This window comes from Adiantum capillus-veneris, chromosome 20, assembly GCF_014529385.1.
Source record: "Adiantum capillus-veneris isolate H3 chromosome 20, ASM1452938v2, whole genome shotgun sequence".
Lineage (NCBI taxonomy): Eukaryota > Viridiplantae > Streptophyta > Polypodiopsida > Polypodiales > Pteridaceae > Adiantum > Adiantum capillus-veneris.
In genome coordinates, this window is record NC_140950.1 from 100,386,986 (window position 1) to 100,405,891 (window position 18,906).

The 18,906-nt window shown below is 42.2% G+C and overlaps 2 protein-coding genes and 2 pseudogenes across 8 annotated transcripts in view; 1 reads left to right on the plus strand and 3 right to left on the minus strand.

The window, feature by feature from the left end:
- Nucleotides 1-294: 294 nt before the first annotated feature.
- LOC147432990 (uncharacterized) lies at nt 295-1,035 on the minus strand (annotated as a pseudogene).
- A 4,974-nt stretch (nt 1,036-6,009) lies between these two features.
- LOC147432991 (uncharacterized) lies at nt 6,010-9,337 on the plus strand (annotated as a pseudogene).
- Nucleotides 9,338-10,679: 1,342 nt separating this feature from the next.
- On the minus strand, nt 10,680-16,165 carry LOC147432992 (uncharacterized; the record flags this gene model as incomplete). The annotated part of the gene is made up of 4 exons (XM_086492744.1): nt 10,680-10,940; nt 11,024-11,047; nt 11,212-11,253; nt 16,025-16,165. Coding segments are annotated over 4 exons (246 nt in total), but the record flags the coding sequence as incomplete, so codon positions are not given.
- The window catches only part of LOC147432993 (jmjC domain-containing histone demethylation protein 1-like), an 87,736-nt gene continuing 84,801 nt past the window's right edge, over nt 15,972-18,906 (minus strand). For all 7 annotated transcript variants that reach the window (XM_086492743.1, XM_086492735.1, XM_086492740.1 and 4 more), the window contains one exon: nt 15,972-16,292. In XM_086492743.1, coding sequence (XP_086348869.1) covers nt 16,284-16,292 — 9 coding nt within the window. In that variant the 3' untranslated portion in view covers nt 15,972-16,283. The remainder of the gene's footprint in view (nt 16,293-18,906) is intronic.

Consider the following 18,906-nt stretch of genomic DNA (forward strand, 5'->3'; position numbering starts at 1 on the left):
AGAGAGAGAGAGAGAGAGTTGAAATCAAATGAAATTAGATGAAATCATATCTTTTTCACAAAAATGTTGCTATGTAGATGTCAAAATGAATTAAAATTATATGAAATTATATTTTTTTCATAAAAATATTGCTTTGGGTCAACACATTGAAGAACAAAGATATTCTTAATTTTAAACCCTTACAAGATGGACATAAATAATAGACACATTGAAGAACTAAGATATTCTTAGTTTTAAACCCTTGCGAGATGGACATAAATAATCGTCACAAAAACCTTTGAGCCTTCAACCTGCTTAGGTTCGTTTGGCCTGTGTGAGCATATCATGCACAATATTGGGAGCTATTTTGCTTTGGTGAATATGCATGCTAACGTGCACATCTTGACCAAGAGTTATCAGGAACACATAGTATAAGTGTGAACATGCAAGATATCTTTTCTTCAAAGAAACACGTTATTGAAATTCCTTGCACGAGCACGATGGATTCTTCCGAACCACAACATCAATCAGCTCTGGATCTGAATCCGCTGAGTTCCACACCTTCAGTTTGAACACCTCTTCAATGCCAATCTTCTTCACCACAGTATCTTCCACATGCATTCTTCGAGTCAATGCATAAGTTACTTGTGTATATGCAAGCTTTGACACACCTACTCTGTAAGGAAGGCGCTGCCTCTCCTCTACATTTGGGTCACTTGTCAGTGGGGTTGTGGCATCAATGACTGCCTAAATTTGTGTCAATGGAAAACCAAAGTCAAATCCTCCAACCACTAACTTCTTTGCCTCTACTATCTTCATGTGTGTCCCTTTTTCAATCGGCCAAATTGTGGGAAGACTACTAGGAGCATGTAGCACAACCTTACTAATGTTCCAGCAATGTGTGACATCTGTGTTGCAAAAGTAGCAAAACTTCTCCTTCTTCCATTGGACCATCTGGCAGTCACTCCAGAAGCACGGTGCTAACTCACCCCCGCGAACAAGTGCATCACATTTCTTTCCAGATGCCCAGTTGCTACACTTGATCCTACTCGCCATCAGCTCTCTCCTCAATGCCCACATGGTGGGATGCACTTCCACCTCACATGCCTCAAGATCATGCAATAGGCTTTCAGCATTGTCTCCTACTTTACCCTTTCCATGAATGATAGCTTCTTGTCTGTCTACTATGACATAGTTGTACTCCGGACAATGGCTGCACCTTGCTTCATCTTTGTTGTCCTCTTTATCCAGTGACCTCTTGACCCAAAGGGTCTTCTTTTCACCTTTAAAGTTAATTCGTTGCGAAAACATTGGAGTCCCAAAAATTGCATCATCCACTACCTTTGTAGTTTCAACCGGTGATGGTGTTTTGGCTTGTCGTGATATTGCTCTATCGATCAACACCTCTAGAGTGGGCCCCGTTCCAATCAGTTTCCCCTCAAAGAAAGCAAGCTGCCTTGCACATTGAAAGTACGAATTGACAAGGTCGGTGATGCATGCATCATACATACTAATTTTATGTTTATACCCCTCTCCAGCGAGCCATGAACCATGCTTAGATTCTGAAAGATTAGTCCTTGGCACCAATGCATTGGCTATGGGCTCATTGTCCACAAGCACAAAGTTGCCCCAATGACTAGCCCTGTGATGCCACCAACCAAGCCAACTCTCAAGCTTCCGAATTGAGCTATCCAATGCCTTCCCTGTTTTCCACCATGCCCTTATTCGCCTAAAATGCTCAAGTGCATCAGACCTAGTAGATGCATTTCTCCAGCTCTCACACATGTCTAGATGGGTGGCCCTAAAGGGTGATGCAATATATCGATCTGTATGAATTATGAGGCTTTCCTTCCAATGGAAAAGGCAAGATTCCTCTCGACCAACCATCTCCTTTCCATCATTGAACACAGATCTCACTGCACGCCAATTTGCACTTGCTTCATCAGCCATGAACCCTACAAATTGCGGTTTTCTACCACCATGCTCTATCACAACCCTTACTAAGTTCTCCCATGACATAATCTGCACCACCTCGTCCTCCTCTCTAAACTCACAAGTGGCAATTGTAAGCAGCTCTGCAACACTGCACAAACATGGTGAAATGGAAATTAGCCAAAAAAATTACATCACTGAGCTAGGTCAAATCAATACTTACAAGTGATCATAGGCATGCGCCCCCATGGTATGCCAACCACCCTCAATTCTGTGCATGTGATCAAAACAGACCCAAGATTGCCTAAGATCACCGGTACCAACAGTGTCCATCCTTTTCACTATGCTAACCCCTGATCCTTCACCGGTTGTGGACATTTTGAATAGAAAGCATCTCTCGTCCCCTGAATTTGCTTGTAGTGGGAATCGAGAACCATGAAAGAATTCAAAATGACATTTTCTCTTCAACTCAAGAATTGCCTCAAACCCATCACCTGCAGGTCTATTTGCTCGTCTACTTTGCACTACCATTTGTTTCAACCTATCAAGTAGAACCATGATAGATTAGCACAAATCAATGTCAAGTTGTCAAGAGTAGTACAATTAGTTGAACCTACTTCTTAAGGTTCACCAATGCGTCCATTTCTCTTGACATCTCTCTCAACTCCTGCTCAGACATAAACTCTGATGGTCCCTTGTCCTGATGTGTGAAAGCACGAAGTACCATTTCCTTTCCAATTATCATTTGTACTCTCCTTGGCCCCGCACTATGATCCATGCTAACAACCTGAGACACAAGCTTACGAACATTCCTAAGTGAACTCCTGCACATTCCTTTGCGAACATCATGAGAGTGTTCCCCATAGTGGATAAAAAGTCGAGAATGTGATGTGACTTTGGGCATAAAGTAGTAAGCAATGGCAGGACATGTCCCAATGCAAAGAGGGGTATGCTTGCAAAAGAAACACTCTATATTACCAAAGCTCCCACAAGCATAGCTACCAACTATGGGAGACTTAAGAAGCTGACCACACCAATGAAGCTTGTTGGCTGACCCTGTCCTTGCAAAGAATGGACAACGCTCATTCACACGTTTCAGTGAACCACCACACATGCTTTTGCGAAGAGTCAAGTCGTTGAGGGCCCTTGTCTGAGTTTGAGGTTTGGTCCAGAGGTTACCGTCGTACTTCTGCTCCATGCCCTCCATTTGACATCCATCCACCAATTCAAAGATTGTGTTATTTGGGATTTTTGCAGGTAGCTCACGGACCCTCCCCAACAGCATGCACTTTGCTATAACTCTACGGAGAATGTCATTTGGAGTCAACCGTCTGACAATCTCGAAGGATGATATATTAGATGACAAATCATCATCCTCCACTTCAATTGGGTCTGCACTACCCGGGGTCGGATTGTTAAAAAGTTTGTTTGAAGAAGTGTTGTCTCTAATTTCCTCCTCCAAAATACTGCACCAAACAGAAGAAATAGGTTAACAAGAAATCCAATAAATCATGGATTGACAAGTGTGTACCAACTAACATTGGGGAAATATTGGAGGCACCAAGCTCGGACTCTACTTTGGTAGAATGCAAGCTTGCAATATAGTATTGTGACAAATCACAGCTGAGAAGAAAGTAGTTATCATCATCAATCCCCAGTCTCCTTTGCAAAACAGACACTGGTTGCAGAACCCCATCACACTTTGCCAATACCTGCAACTGAACCGTTCCAATTTCACTAGAGCTTGCTCGAGAGACCAGATTTCGATGCATAGATGAGGTAGAAACAATTGCTACCCCATCGAGAAAAGGGACTTCAATTGCAGCACCATTGAGGTCTCCCAAGAAGATTTTGGCAGTGCACCTATAATCAAATATCTAATTTTTTGCATAAAAATGAAAAATTTAATTTTAGAAAAACCAACGAACAGGCCAGTGCTCCAAAAAATACACAAAATTCACTACATGCTTCTTAAAATACACTACATGCCTCTTAGAATACACTACAGGCCAGGGACCCGCTATTAACTAAGGCGGGTCAAGTAATTAAGGCGGCTATATCAAGTAAAATCAAGTAATCAAGTAATTAAGGCGGGTCGTTGGTCTGTCCAGGGGGAAGCTAGTCGCACAGGGCTATGTACATTCTATGAAGGAAGGATCTCGTAAGCAAGGTATGACATCCCCTGAGTGACATCGCAGGGCAAGGTCAAGGAGAACTGCAGAAAAGAATTACAGGTCACTCAAGAGGACGGGCAAAGAAACGTGGCCGCCTAAGGGTTTTTTCCTACAAGGTGTTCCCACGAGCTCTCAATACATCCCTCACCCAGCCTCGTCCCATTTGCTTGCAAGAGGAGGCGCTGCTCCCTGCCTTGCTTTGCACTCATGCCTTTACCAGTTTCCCTATCGGACAGAGGATGCCCTCCCTCCCTTTGCACATGCTCTATGAATTTCCTTCTCTACGAATTTCCTTCTCTATCGGACAGGCTCTACGAATTTCCTTCTCGCACCCCTGCCCCTGCCTTGCAATACGTGCCCAGCTGACTTGCAATACGCAGCTATCTACCTTGCAATACGCGCCTAGCTACCTTGGCTCCACAAACTGCATAGAAAACAGAACCAGCCCTGCCATGTCATCGCCATCATCTTCGACAAAGACAAAGACATTGTAGTCTTCCATGGCAGAGCACACAGATTAAGTCAAAGCTCACGTCATCATTTGACGAAGCAGAGCTCCGGTGGCCGCCCAGGGTAGGTGATCATTCGACGAAGCAAATTTGCAACCAGAGTAGGCAAACAGGTGGAGATTGGGTGGAGATGAAGAAGGCATTGCTCATGCCATGCAGCCCCCTCAAGGAGTTTTCACCACGCAGCAAAGTGAGTCAGCCATCATGAATTTATTTGCTTGTTCAAGTGCGCTCAGCGCACTTGAACAAGCATTGAAATTCATGCTCAATTTTCTAACCTTAAAACTCAGCAAAATCAGCATGCTCGGTTTTTGAAAGTTCACTTCCCATGTTCTGTGTGTCTGATGAGGCCGACTCAGAACCTCAAAGCGCCATCGTGTGTACCTTAGCCTTCGTATACTTCTCTGCAGCATGGCTTTTCTTGCCTCCATTAATTCGAGTGAGCGTAGGTTTGCATATCTCAGATGACTTTAAGCACATGCAAAATGTAGTTATGGATCTCTTGATCAGCTGGTAAAGAGGGTAAGTTATCTATTTATGCTATGCTCTATTAAGATCACCAGACTCCAGTTGTGTCGAAAGGATATTGCAAATTGAAGGTTGCATCAGTCGTATCTAGTTCTTACCAATGTTCGCAAAATGCTAATGCTAATCAGAGCATTGTGGTCAAACTATGGCTATGGTTTGCAGGATAGCAATGGCTTGCATTTAGATAGGAATAAAATTTTATAAACTATGACCTGGTAGCTTATAAACTATGACATGGTAGCTTAAAAACGTGCATCTCTGCGAGAAGTGATTAGTGAATAATCTTTGATTGTTCAAGTGCGCTGAGCGCATTTGAACAATCAAAGACATCCCGGACGTTTTTGCAGCCTGTCCACCTTGGAAAGGCGCCATGGAGCAGCGAAGGGTTGTCCAACATTAGGTTTTACCTGTGACCTTCTTCCATTGTCTTGATGCCTTGATGACTTGGAGGTTTGATGCCGATGAAAATGAGCTTGGGTCTTTGAGTGTTTGATGATTTGTGTTTTTTAGTCGTAGTTTTCTTTTGCTCGTACCAATGCATCTATTGCCAGCTGTAGGAATTTGAATAGGCCGGCTACAATGGACCAGTTCTCAAAATTGCACCCTATCTCAAAAAGCCGCCCTGTTTTAATTATATTTACAGTGGAGCCGCCCTGTTTTAACTATAGTGGAGACGCAGTTCTCTAAAATCCACCTTGTTTTAACTATATTTACAGTGGAGCCGCCTTTTCCGTGATGACGGGTCAGCCTCGACTTTGTGATAGGCACTTGTGTGTGTGGGGGGCAATGACTTTGTGACAATCACTTGTGTGTGTGGGCCAATGGTCTTGAACGACTTGACAAGCACTGTGTGGTTAGCTTTGGTATTGTCGTGTTATACTAACTAGATGTCATGGGTGACAAGGTTAGTTTGCATGAAAGCTAAATGTTGCTTAGTTGTTGAATCCGAACTTCCAATGGTTAAAAAGAGGAAAATTTTACAGGCTGTTAGCAGAGCAGGTAGCTCAAGGACTTCCGCAAGAAGGGGTGATTTGCTCAATACACTAGATCAAGCTACCACATCCCTCCAAGGAAGCAATCCTGACCACGAAGCTGAAGTTTCCCCAGAGAAGCATGCCGACCCTATTGATGTTGTCATGGAAGCGATTCCTAACCCAGACCAAGTTGTGGGTGTTGTTGTTGGAGCTGGCGATGGATCAGGGGATCAAGATGAATTTGCCAAAGAAGCCCAAGAATTAGTAGCTGCCAGTGTAGCTGGGCCTGACCAAGCGGATGATGATGGTCAGTCTGAGAGTGTCTCCACCCAGGCCACTACCTTAGACCCGGCTACCACAGGAAAGAAAAAGATACAGATCTATGGAAAAATTTTGGAAACTTCAACGCCACAGGCATTTTTGGAGAGGATCAAAGTGAAGCACGTCCAACCACCCCCTATGGTCCCACTGTGCAGAATGCTTCCAACCGAGGCAATTAGGAAGATTAGCCCACTTACAGAGAGGACTGTGTCAAGGAGCTTCAAGAACATGGGTGGCTATATTCCCAGCAAAGGGGCCTTCACTGTCAGTATCTATGATTTGGAGGGAGAACAGACTTTGTTAATAGATGCAATGCATGAGAGCAGGGATGATGGGTGGAAGGAATTGAACCAGAGGTACGAGGAGGAATTGCTTCAGAGCGAGGAGTGGGGTCCCTATCTTACAGGCAGAATGTTGCATATCTTGGATGGGAACAACAGACATCGAGCATGGATGGCTTGCATAGCTGAGGGTAAGATCATATTTAGCCATTTTGAATTTCCTGCATAGCTGATTGTAAAACTTGCATTGATTTGTCCTCAGCACAATCCTCTGGAACAAGCAAGCATTGTAGTGTTTTATGCAATTTTATAGAGTTTAGGAAGCAAGATGTTGGAGAATTACTTTTCTCCCTGTCACGATTAAACAAGTAAGCTCCATTGGTCTTTACTGGGAATGAATTGCCATTAATAAATTTACTGTGAATGAACTGCCATTAATAAATTTCTTTTTCTTTGATGTTTGTCTGACATAGGATAAATGAGTTTGCCTTTGTGCCAACCACATTTGGGGATAGACTCTTCCAGCTTAGGAAGCTAGGTGAGTCTGACAAGAGCACACTTTCGTCCTACTTGGAAGAAGAGGACAAAGCATGGGTGGAATCAGAGATGAGGATTCAAGGTGGTCAGGGTAAGAAGAGCTGGTTTCCATTGCCCATTCAAATCATGACCTGGCTAATCTTCAAGGATGACATGGAACAAAAAATTGAAGAGCAGTCAAAGGGGCTTCTTATTGATGACAAAGGTAGCCGTGACAAGATTATAAGGAACGTGGAGACACTTTATCGAGGTAAGACATCAAAGTTTGCAAGGATTGCAGACCCAAGCAATGGGGAGCAGTATTGGAATGCTGTGTTGTCACTGCCTTGGCATGAGCCATCCACCCACATTTCCACTGAGGAGAAATTGAACATGATAGGATCATCAATGATTAGCAATGCTAATAAATCTCAGATTGTGCGCATGCTGGACAACCACAATGCAAACCAGAGAACTTTGGAGGGACTCCCAAATGACAAAGCTAAGGTTCGTGATTGGCTGCATATGTATTGCTTTTGGTTGCAATTGGCAGACCATGGTCATATACTCATACAAGAGATAAGGGAAGTCGATCATGTGCCTCCACCTCCTGAATCTCGTTGGAACTCATACGTACAGCTATGTAGAATGAGGTTCTTTCGAAAGGCTTTCAAGACTAATGAGGGGGGAATAAAGTTTTCTAATGAGCCTGATCTTCAGCCCGGCCTGAAGACAGCTGCAACACGGGTGCTTTACAGGTGCAACTCCTTTCTTTTGTTGTTTCTTCCATTTACTATATTGGTGTAGAGTCTCATTTCATATGTTTGATCTCTTGTAGATGGCTTCGAAAAGAGCATGCTGAGAAACATATAGCAGAAATACCTGCCATGGAGTACGTTTGGAAACAGGAGGACCAGCCGGTTTACATGTACCAAGATGTGAAACTTGGTAGGGTAAGTATAGCTCTTTGATGATTCAATGAGCTCCTCTTGCAAATAATGTTTTCATGGCCCATGACAAGTGCACATTTAATGTAGCATCTGAGTGAGGTGGAGACAAGGCACTGCCCTTGTTGGTTGGACTTTCTTGGTCAATGGGCACCAGAGGAGGAGTTAGAGTTGTATGACTTGCACAAGACACAATTGCAGATGGGGACAACAAAACATCAAGAGCGAGGGGGGGACTCAATATCTCACTTTGCCTCCATTGGGTCAGCAGTATCTAGGAGTAGTGGCAAGAGGCCTCCAATGCCAGTAAACCTCGGCAAAGAAATAGTTAATAAATACTTGGCGGCACAACAGAAATCTGAAAGGGAAAGGACAACCACCTTAGGAGCGTCCAGCAGTAAGGGCACTTATGTTCCACCTGAATTGAAACCAGCAGGTAAGGCTAAAAGATAGAAATGTCTTTGGTACTATCAAATACGTGCCGGCGCCTAAAAGAAGAGTTTTGTGCAGGCACTATGTTTTTCTTTCATGTTCAGGTGGAGGACTTGTGGAAGGCAATGACTAACCCAATCGAGAGCGAGGAGCTGACCTCTAGTGTATCTGAGGCACTGACTATTGTCTGCAGTGTAGGGAGGATTAAAGGGAAGCAAGTAGACAATTGTGTTGATCTAATAATTGTTGACTTTCCTTCTAATGTAGCGGTGGAAGGATTTTCCCAGAAGAAGGTTCCGGGGTGGAACAGGCTTGGCCCAATGACATTTGAGAGCACTTTCAAGCTGGCAGACCTCTACCTTTCTGACTTGTGATATCTAGTTTGCTTGTATCCACTGGAGGAAGGAGTGTCTATTGAGCGCATAGCCACCAGATTGGGGTTTGCAATGTTTCGACGACAGATTGTCCATTGCACTCCACCAATTGGAACCAAAATCGGGCACATTTTCATGCATGTGAGTCTCCCTCCATTTGGTTTGGGTTGTTGCTTGTGGCCAAGTATTGAGTGATATATCTTCTTATGATTTGGAGTGGTTGTGCTTTTAGGTGTCTTGTTTAATGCTATCGGTCTTTGAGAGATCATCCACCCCAATCACAACTCTTGATGTACATGAGGACCAGCTAGCAAAGATGGACCTGGGTGAGGGTTTTCAATCAGCAAAGGACATAATATATGATGTGTAGGAACCTAATTGATGCTTTGAATCTATGCATAGGACATTTAATCTTGAAAGAATGTGCATGAAGGTAAGAATGTGTAATTTTATGGCTGCTCTATCATGCAGGGTTCCCCTTGAGGATATTTCAGTACGCAAGGGAAAGCCTTGGCGAGGTGGGACTCAGCGTGGCGAGAAGTTGGCAAAGTACATAATATCCTTGTTTAGTTGCATTGAAGACACAGTGCTCGACCTCTTTGCAGGCACGGGAACGTTTGGGTTGGCTGCTGCCTTCATGGCTCGCCATGTTTTGATGTTTGAAGGAGACGACCGGATCTATTCTAGACTCCTTCTTCCTTGTCGGAGTATTGAATCGTAGTTGACATGTTGGAAATGTTTTTCATTGGTATATGGTTGAAATTGTTGTGTACACATAAGGCTATATGCACCGGATTTGTTCTAGACTCCTTCCTTATCGGAGTATTGAACTATAGCTGACATGCTGTATGTTTTGCGTTGGTGTTTGGTTCAAAATTTTGTGTTCACATAAGGCTATATGCATATTTTTGTGTTCGAGATAATCTCTACATTTTGCTGTCAGGTTTTATTGAGTCTACTTTGTGCATCAGGTTGAGAAATTTTTTGAAACTTGTAGTGTTCTACATCAGGTTGCTCAAGGTTAATTCAATTAGTTTCCTGCTAAACAGTGAAGTGAAGTTGAGCGTGAAGTATTCTCTGTCATCATTGATGAATCCTAGCCCTCAAGCTCCAGAAGATGTGGTTTGTACATTGAATCTAGTTTCTAAGGGATCTCTTTAGTGTGAAATTGGATTCTTCTTTTTCATATCGCCAGCTTTGTCCAATTAATGCCTACATGTCGTAACAACGCCTCAAACAAGAAGAGAAGTGGGCTTGTAAAGGTGCAAGATTCCCGAGCTTTACATCAATTGGGATAGTCTAAGTGGGACTTGAACCCCAATCTTGAGGATGCATGGTGTGTGTGAGTGGGGCATGTTTCCTCGCTAGGAAACTTGATAAGAAAAACAATGCATTGTGAAACAAGCAGCGGGATTGCCCAAAAGTTAAACATTTATTCTTAGATACATTATCGACAGTTTACGATATGAGTAAAAGATTGATGTAATTGGAGAAGTTATGGCCATGGGTGCTTTTCAAACCTGTGCATGGCATTGGAAAATGAGCAAATTATCGAACAAAATTTCTTTAGAAGATATAGCTGGGAAAGTTAGGGCTAACAAAATGCAGAGATTATCTCAAACACAACACATGCAAATTGAGTCTACTTTGTGTATCAGGTTGTTTTTTTTTTTTTAAATTGTAGTGTTATGCATCAGGTTGCTCAAGGTTAATTCAATTAGTTTCCTGTTGAACAGTGGTGTGGCTATTTGAAGCATCAAGTTGTAGCTCCTCTTTGATGAAAATGGGTCACGATTAGAGGCTCGCTAATGCCTGCATACATGCATATTCTTGTCAATGCAGAACCTGGCCCTTCATCCAACGATGGCTGGGGGAACGTTAGCTTCCTATCCTCACCCAGGAAGCAGAAGGAATTGGCTGGACTTGTCCTTTCCTCACCCCTTCACTAAGACTCGAGAAGAATAAAATACTACCTGACAAAACATCACAAACCAAACACTAGCTGTTAAACTTCAACCGACTCCTACATGTTTTTCAATTATGTAGTCAACCTCACCTGTCTCAATTGTGGAACCTCACACTACGACCGATTGTTGTACGAATTCTAGTTGTTTCTCCTCCATAGGATGCATTTGGCCTTTTGATTTCCCGCACTTGTCCTTTGCACCGAATGACAGTCTTTTGATGTTTTAACTGCAAGACAAATTACTTCATAGGATCTTCCTTTGCTGCCTTCTTTGAAACTTTGAGCCGTTTTGCTGCCCGCCCAACACCCGTTATCTCAAACTAGAAAGAATATTTGGATCAGCAAGAATATTCGTAAATTCGGATCAACAAGAATATTTGCAATTGGATTATAAATTCATGCAACCCCACTTCCGCAAGGATACGAACCCGCAACCCGACCTTTGCCAACAAAGTGCAGAATCATCTCTCTGTTTTGCATACACACTACAGGGAAACAAACAGAGAAAGTTCAGGGTTTTTTTTTTGGGGGGGTTTGCTATACTTTGGGCGCTTTTACCTTTGGTTTAACCAATTATTCATGGCCTTGTCAATTTGTCTCTGTACATTGTGTGGATGATGTCTTGCACTATGACACCAAATCTTGTATGCTAACTGCTCACCTATTTTATTGTTGTCGTAAAAAGTGATTTGCACTCTACTCCCTGCTCACTTCATGTGGCTCGCTTCATACTCACACCCGGGTAGGGCAAGTTACTGAGGTTTCTATATATGCAACCACTTTCCTCCATTGTATCACACACTCACTTATTCATTGCCAACGTTAATTGGTTCATGAAACTCTCTCTCTCTCTCTCTCTCTCTCTCTCTCTCTCTCTCTCTTCCGCATCATCGACTTTGACATGACTGCTAGACAAATGAGGTTGTTGGTAGAAGGAATTGAGGTTGACTAGAGTGAGATGTGGTAGACTTCGAAAAGAATTATTGTGCATCAATTGCATTTAGGTCTAGAAAATAGTTCAAAACTCTTACAAAAAAGTGTGTGGAAACACCTTACATAATTTCTTTTCCTAAGTTTTCCAAAAGGATAATTTGAAAAAGAAGAGAGATATTTTATATATTTTAACACTATTATCCTCTCAAGTGGAAATTTTCAGTTTTAAAGCGACCTAATTGTAAGTTGAGACACAATTTCTTCAAACACTGCTCAAGAAAATAATCAAAATTATATAAAACAACCAAAGTGTAGCATAATACCACCTGTAAATTTCAAAACTAACCTATGAGTTTTAAACTAAAAGATGAAAATACATACAAAATTAAGTGTAAAAACCTTCAAATATATCAATGTACATTTCACATGGAGGTTTTTATCAACTTCACATGCTATAATAATGTTCATATAAAATTTAAAGAGTTTCTATCTTCCCATGTCAGTTTGGAGGGTCCGTTAGCATTGACCGCTGGGTCAACAACACAACATAACTCAAGTTTCGTACCAAAGTCTTATCTTTTGCGAGTTATGAAATGCTACGGATTATGGCTATAAACGTCATTTGTAATGAGTAGTTATTCTAGTTTCAGAAGCCGGGGTGCAATGGCACTTTCAGATTGTAAATACAAAGACATTTGACCCTTTCAACCCCATTTTTGGTTAAACCTAAGGTAGCCTTAGTATATAAGGTACCTAGGTCATTTTGTAAAAAAGACTTTTTCATAATCAAAACTTTAGCGCTGCCGTCTACTGTGTGTGAGAGAGAAAGAGAGTGAGCGTGAGCTTTATCCTCTTGCTACGCCCGGCTCGCTCAACACATTGGAGATCCGATTGCACCATTGTTGTAGGCTCGAGGAGAGCTACACGACAACGCCAAGCATTTCACGCAAGACGAAGCGCACACGTCGACGCATCTACCAGCTATTCGTGGCCATAAGTGTATCAAACGATGTCTGTTTTCTACGTGCTAGTAGTCTATAGAATCGTGGCGACATAAGCTACGCTTAGGTACTCATAAATTTCAGTTTCGGGCACTTTCAAAATTCTGCTTTGTCATCCTACGCGTTTTCCGCATGGGTTTAGAGTGAGGGTTTTGAGTGTAGAAGCTTAGGGACAAGTGTATCCTAGTGAGGGGATGATGTTCCTTAAGTTTTGTACGAATCTGGCATGATTAGGTGAGTTACCTTTCGTATGTGTGTATGTGGCTAGGTGGTGTAGTTGAGAGCAGTGAGGTTCTTGATTGTGGTTTAGTTGGCCTTCCAGAGTGTTGTATGTGTAGGATGGTCTCAGCCTGACAAGCTAAAGAGATTTCCTTCGTGTGCGTATCGTGTCATCTGTGTCCTCGATTGACATTATGTTGATCTAGGTAGTGTTTGCATGCACTTCATGGGTCAAGAATGATTTACTGTTTAAGGAATTTTGCATGCTTTAGAATAACTTTTTATCCCACAAAGGAAAAACAAATATTCTTATAATGTGTGGTACCAATGTAAAAGCTCTAAGATTAAGTTCAACCACTTAGAGACTACTATTAATAGTCATTATTAGGAGTCGTGTTCACAAAAAACAAGGTGCTAGTCAATGTATGTTTCGCGTGTGCATCTCTTTTGTACAAGTATGTTTCAAAGCTAGATATAATGACATACTTGTGGTGGACTACCAAGTAGATTAGCCATCTACAATGTAATGTTGTAGTAAAAAGGGATATGTTGAAGCACTCATACAAAATGGGCAATGTTCTATGCTTTTATCTAATACACTAGCCACCTATTGCAACATAGTGTCAATTGCTAATAGTGGATCTGACCTTTTCCTTCATGATGGTGATAATTGAGGACAACTCCTATGAGGATTTATTAATGTCATAATAATCATTTTAATAAGAGTCTCACAAATCCATGGCTATTCACAATTACTATTTGGATAGTGTGATCAAAATATGAGTTTAGGCCTAAACATGATCTTCTCACTGTGAGCTAGAAAGAAAAAATGCTCCTTAATTCCTGAGTCAGAGAAAGAGAGTTGACACGAATGATAATGTAGTCCTGAAGATTTCTAACACTTAAAAGGTGTTAGAAACATTTCTACAAAGGATCAAACTCCATTGAGATAAGCCTGTCTAAGGAGCAAAATCGCCCAACCACACACAAATTCTTAAAAAGGAGAGGAGGAAAAGCATAGGAAGAGGAGAAAAAGGACTAAACTACTTGGAATACCTAATAGTGTGTGTGTGTGGGATATCTCACAAAAGTAGCCTAGTTGCACCCATGTATCCTTGTCAAAAACTTATAATGATCGAGTTTCATATACTAAGTTATTTGATTTGGAGATTATATGAGGGATACTCCAAAATTACTACACTTTATGGCACAATTAACGTTTGAGTGATGCTTGGTCATAGTGTTTGAAGACCTTTTTATGCATACTTCAACCATAACGATAGAAATGCACTACTTTGGGCTGAATGTCCACACATCTTCATTCTTTATTCTTTTAATCTTTCACTCTTTCTTGTTTGCCCAATACCAAGGGAAAATTGTACTAATTCCAAGGTTAGGCTTTTTTAACCTAAGCTAGATGAAACTTATCATTTTCTAGTATAGTAGAAGTGCTTTTCAAATCCCAAAATACGTTTTCAATTCCCTACTCGGCTCTAATGTCCTCTTTTGTTTCACATTGACTCTCCCAAAACTCTCCCCTCTAATGAGAGCAAGTTTTCTCTTCTAACTATTTCTAAACTGGTTTTTTATTTGAAATGTCCTCTTTCTTTATTTGCTTTGATTTTCAAATCACACATAGAAAGCGCCTTCATGTTCTAATTAGGAAACCACAAAGCTAAACAAAAAGTGGCGGGGATTTGCTATTTAAGCTTTGACGTGGAGCCACTACAAATGACAATGATAATCTTTGGAAAATGCTCTATTAGACACTATAAACATAAACCATTGAAATTACACCCTTGGTTAAGTCTCTTTTTAAGCTCATCGGTTTTTGAAAGTCTTTGTTCTTGCATTTATTTCTCACATGCTTAGGTGAAGTGGCACCTTTGGGTTTCTTACCCGTGAGCCCCAAAAGCTAATAACCTTCGGCTTTTTAGGGCAAGTGTTATTCTCTCTCTCTCTCTCTCTCTCTCTCTCTCTCTCTCTCTCTCTCACACACACACACACACACACAATGTTAAAACTCGAGAAACATTCCTGTGGAAATTTACATGATATGAAGGCCTTTACATTGTTTCCTAAAATTTTGGCTCATCTCACTTCTCAACGAACAGGTTTTTCAAGCAAGTCTCTTCTTTTACAAGGAAATATTAAACAATGGTTTTTCCCCCAAACACAAAAACATTGTTGTGGAGCAAGATCAAAACCAAGTGAAGAAACCGAAACCTTTTTAGGTGTCCCTCAATACTTTAAGAGAAACTGAAACCTTTTTTTCACAAGGATGTGTGGGATGGCTATGGTTTCCAAGGATGTGTGGGTTTTCTATAACAGTTTAAATATTATTTTGGTTTCTTTATTTTTCCTCTCATCTTTAGGGTGATTCTCAATGTAGTGCACTATAGCGCTTCCCTGTTTTCTTCTCCCTTCTAGCCAAGCCGAAGCTCTTGGGATTTCTCTTCATCTCTTGGGTTACCAAGGCACTTTTTACACTCTTTAGAAGTCTGGCTTTTTCAGCTGTCGCTTTTTCCCTAGAGGTTTTGGGCATCGTGCCTGTGGTGGCCTTTGATCCCAACATTGTACTGCCCTTAGGATGGGGAATTTTGAGCATTTCTTTGCGACTAGAGATTAAGTTGCATCTCCTCTACACAATCAAACAACAAAGGTGTCTAGAGCGTTTAAACTAAATCCAACACCCCCCCGCCCCCCAACAAAAAAAAAAAGGGTGTCAACTGGCAGTCTATATGGATATTAATGTCTTGTCCACTCCGCTCCAGGTGGTGGAACTTGAGTTCTATTTTCTTGCGAATTTTACGATACACTGCCGACGGCCTTAAAAGATCTCTAGAACCATGTCAACAATGAATGAGACAACAAGGTTCATAATGGGAAACAAAAAACTCCAGTACTTTTGCAGAACTTTTGTCCATAACCAATTTACCTTAATAATGGTCTTGCCTTTGGCAAACCAACACCTCACTGAAGAGCAGAAATACTCTTTCTCTAATATACAACAATTGGAACAAAAGCCTTCTCTGCTTTGTACAACTTTCGCAGCCTCTAATCTACCATACTTTTGTACCTACAAAAAATGTAAAGAAAGCTCCTCCTCCAAAACCGTATCATGAACTTTACTGTTCTTTATTGCTATGAATGGATAAACCTTCTACAGGTCTCAATTGAAAGCTCTTCGAGTAATTTTATTTTATCTGCACAAGCAATAATGCCCTCTCTCTCTCTCTCTCTCTCTCTCTCTCTCTCTCTGGTCTCAATTAAAAGCTCTTCGAGTTATTTTATTTGATCTGCACAAGCAATAATGCTCTCTCTCTCTCTCTCTCTCTCTCTCTCTCTCTCTCTCTCTCTCTTTGTGGTCTCAAGTAAAAGCTCTTCGAGTTATTTTATCTGATCTGCACAAGCAATAATGCTCTCCCTCTCTCTCTCTCTCTCTCTCTCTCTCTCTCAATTAAAAGCTCTTCGAGTTATTTTATCTGATCTGCACAAGCAATAATGCTCTCTCTCTCTCTCTCTCTCTCTCTCTCTCTCTCTCTCTCTCTCTCTCACACAAAGTTATGGCTCTTTGATACCTTAGTAGCCTCAGCTGTGTTGTATGGGATGTAGACATGGGGACCTTCTGTAGGCCACAATGGTTGGAGACGTATGCAGAGGCCCTTGGTATCTATGATCTCTCAACTGATCAGAGCCCAAGGCCTCCGTACCCCACGCTATCATTCGAGCAGAGCTAGCTGCCCCTCCTATGGAGATTGAGGCACTTACCATATCAATCTCCTTTGTGCACTCCTTTGTTCACAACTTGTGGGATACTACTAGAGACAAATATGCTAGACTGGCCCTTGGGTCTTCTAGACAATTAGCTCTTCAATGGAGATTACTAGACTCATTCGTCAGGACCTGATCCACCTGGATACCAGGAGGACATGGATAGAGCCGCCACAAGAGTTGGGCACGAAGATGGCTTTCTATAGAGAGCATCTTCTCCACCTCACACGAGATGGGTTTGTGATTCGACCCAGCTACATGGACACATATATGTCTCTGGTTTGTAGAATCTCCATGTTCTCCGTCCATCATGTTGAAATCGTGCTGAGCTTTGATACCACTGTAATCACTTCCCGCGAGTGATCGGACGGAAACATAGAGATAACTCAAAGCTACCTAATTCCTCAAATTGCTTTACAATGCTTTTAAACAGCTTGTTCGTCATAGCCTCTTGATCTTTCGTTTCCAAGCCTTCCAACGTTTGCCGAGTTTGTTGGGCGAGCTCTTAAGTGTATCCGACAAGCGCCCACCATTTGCAAATTTCTCGTCTGCTTTGGAGGTAAAGGAGGTCTTACCATTCGATTTGGCTTTTGTTGAGCCTCCTCCTCTTTCCCTTGGTCCCAAGGCAAGAAGCCCATGACCTAGACCTTGCCCTAAGGTCTTGGTCTCCTCTCACACCCTCGGATTGGATGACCCCCCACCATCAGCAGCACAAAAATCATCAAGGGCTCTCTCTAGAGTGCCAAATAGCAAAAAGTCGTCTCAACCCGGCCTAAGAAAATTTTTACATGCCAAGAAGTGAGAGTTGGCACAACAAGGAGCAATGTGCCATGGTTAAGCATGATGATCTCGACAGCATTCTAGACAGTGCCCTTGATGATTTTCGTGTTGCTGATGGTGGGGGGTCACCCAATCAGAGGGTGTCACACGACACCATGACCTTAGGGCAAGGTCTATGTCTCGCGCTCCCTGCCTTGGGAGCGAGGAGAAGAAGAGGAGGTTTAGTTAAAGCCAAATTGAATGCTAAGACCGCCTCTACTTCCAAAGCTGAGGAGACATCTGCAACAAATGGTGGACGCCGGATACACTTGAAGAGCTCACTCAATAAACTCGGCAAACGTTGAAAGGCATGGAAACAAAAGATTAACAGGCTATGGCGGACAAGCTAGCTGAAACCATTGTAAAGCAATTTGAGGAATTGGCAGCTCTAAGTTATCTCTATGGTTCCATCCGATCACTCGCAAACAAAGATTTATGATTAAATTTTAACCCCCGGTAGCTTATGGGACCCCGTCCGATGGGGCCTAAAAATAAGTGCGCCTAAACCCTAAGAGAACAAGTAACAGAAGAAGAAGTCCTATCAACTTATAGGGACCCCGTCCGATAGGGCCCCAGTGACATAAAGAAAGTAAAATAAAGCAGGACCCACATACACACGCAAAACTGCTGACGTGGCAGCTGTACTATAGATTTTTGAAAATTGCGCTGACATGATGATGTGGCAGGCTATACGGATTTCCACGTTTTGCGCTGGCTGATGACGTGGCAGGTTGTACGGATTTCCGTGATTTACGCTGGCAGCTTTTTGCCTTTGCTTTTGGACCATATGCTTTTGAGTTTGAAAGCTTTTCACTGTAATTGCTTTTGAGACCAAGGGCCTTTAAATATGAGGTTAGGGCTCATTCTCTCTGCTTCCTGGAGAAGATGTAGAGTCTGGAGTTCCGGCTTGTACTGTGTTGATGCAATATAAAGAAATACCAAAAGGGGCGCCAAGGTTTAGGGCCAATACTCTGTGGGGTGGAATTCCGCCACTGCGTGTCGCGTGTCGTCTCTCTCTTTCAATTCAGTTGTTATTGAAGTGCTAAAAGTCTGTTCAGTTTGTTCTTTTCTATTGGCACCTTGTCTTGTGACAGTGGTATCAGAGCATCAGGCGTGTGCTTTTCTGAAAGCATATCGGTCCTACAAAAGAGGAGACAGAGCTATTGGAATTTTATTTGAGGTATCTTCGCCCTCCACCCTCCAACCCAGACTTATTAGCCACTCCCA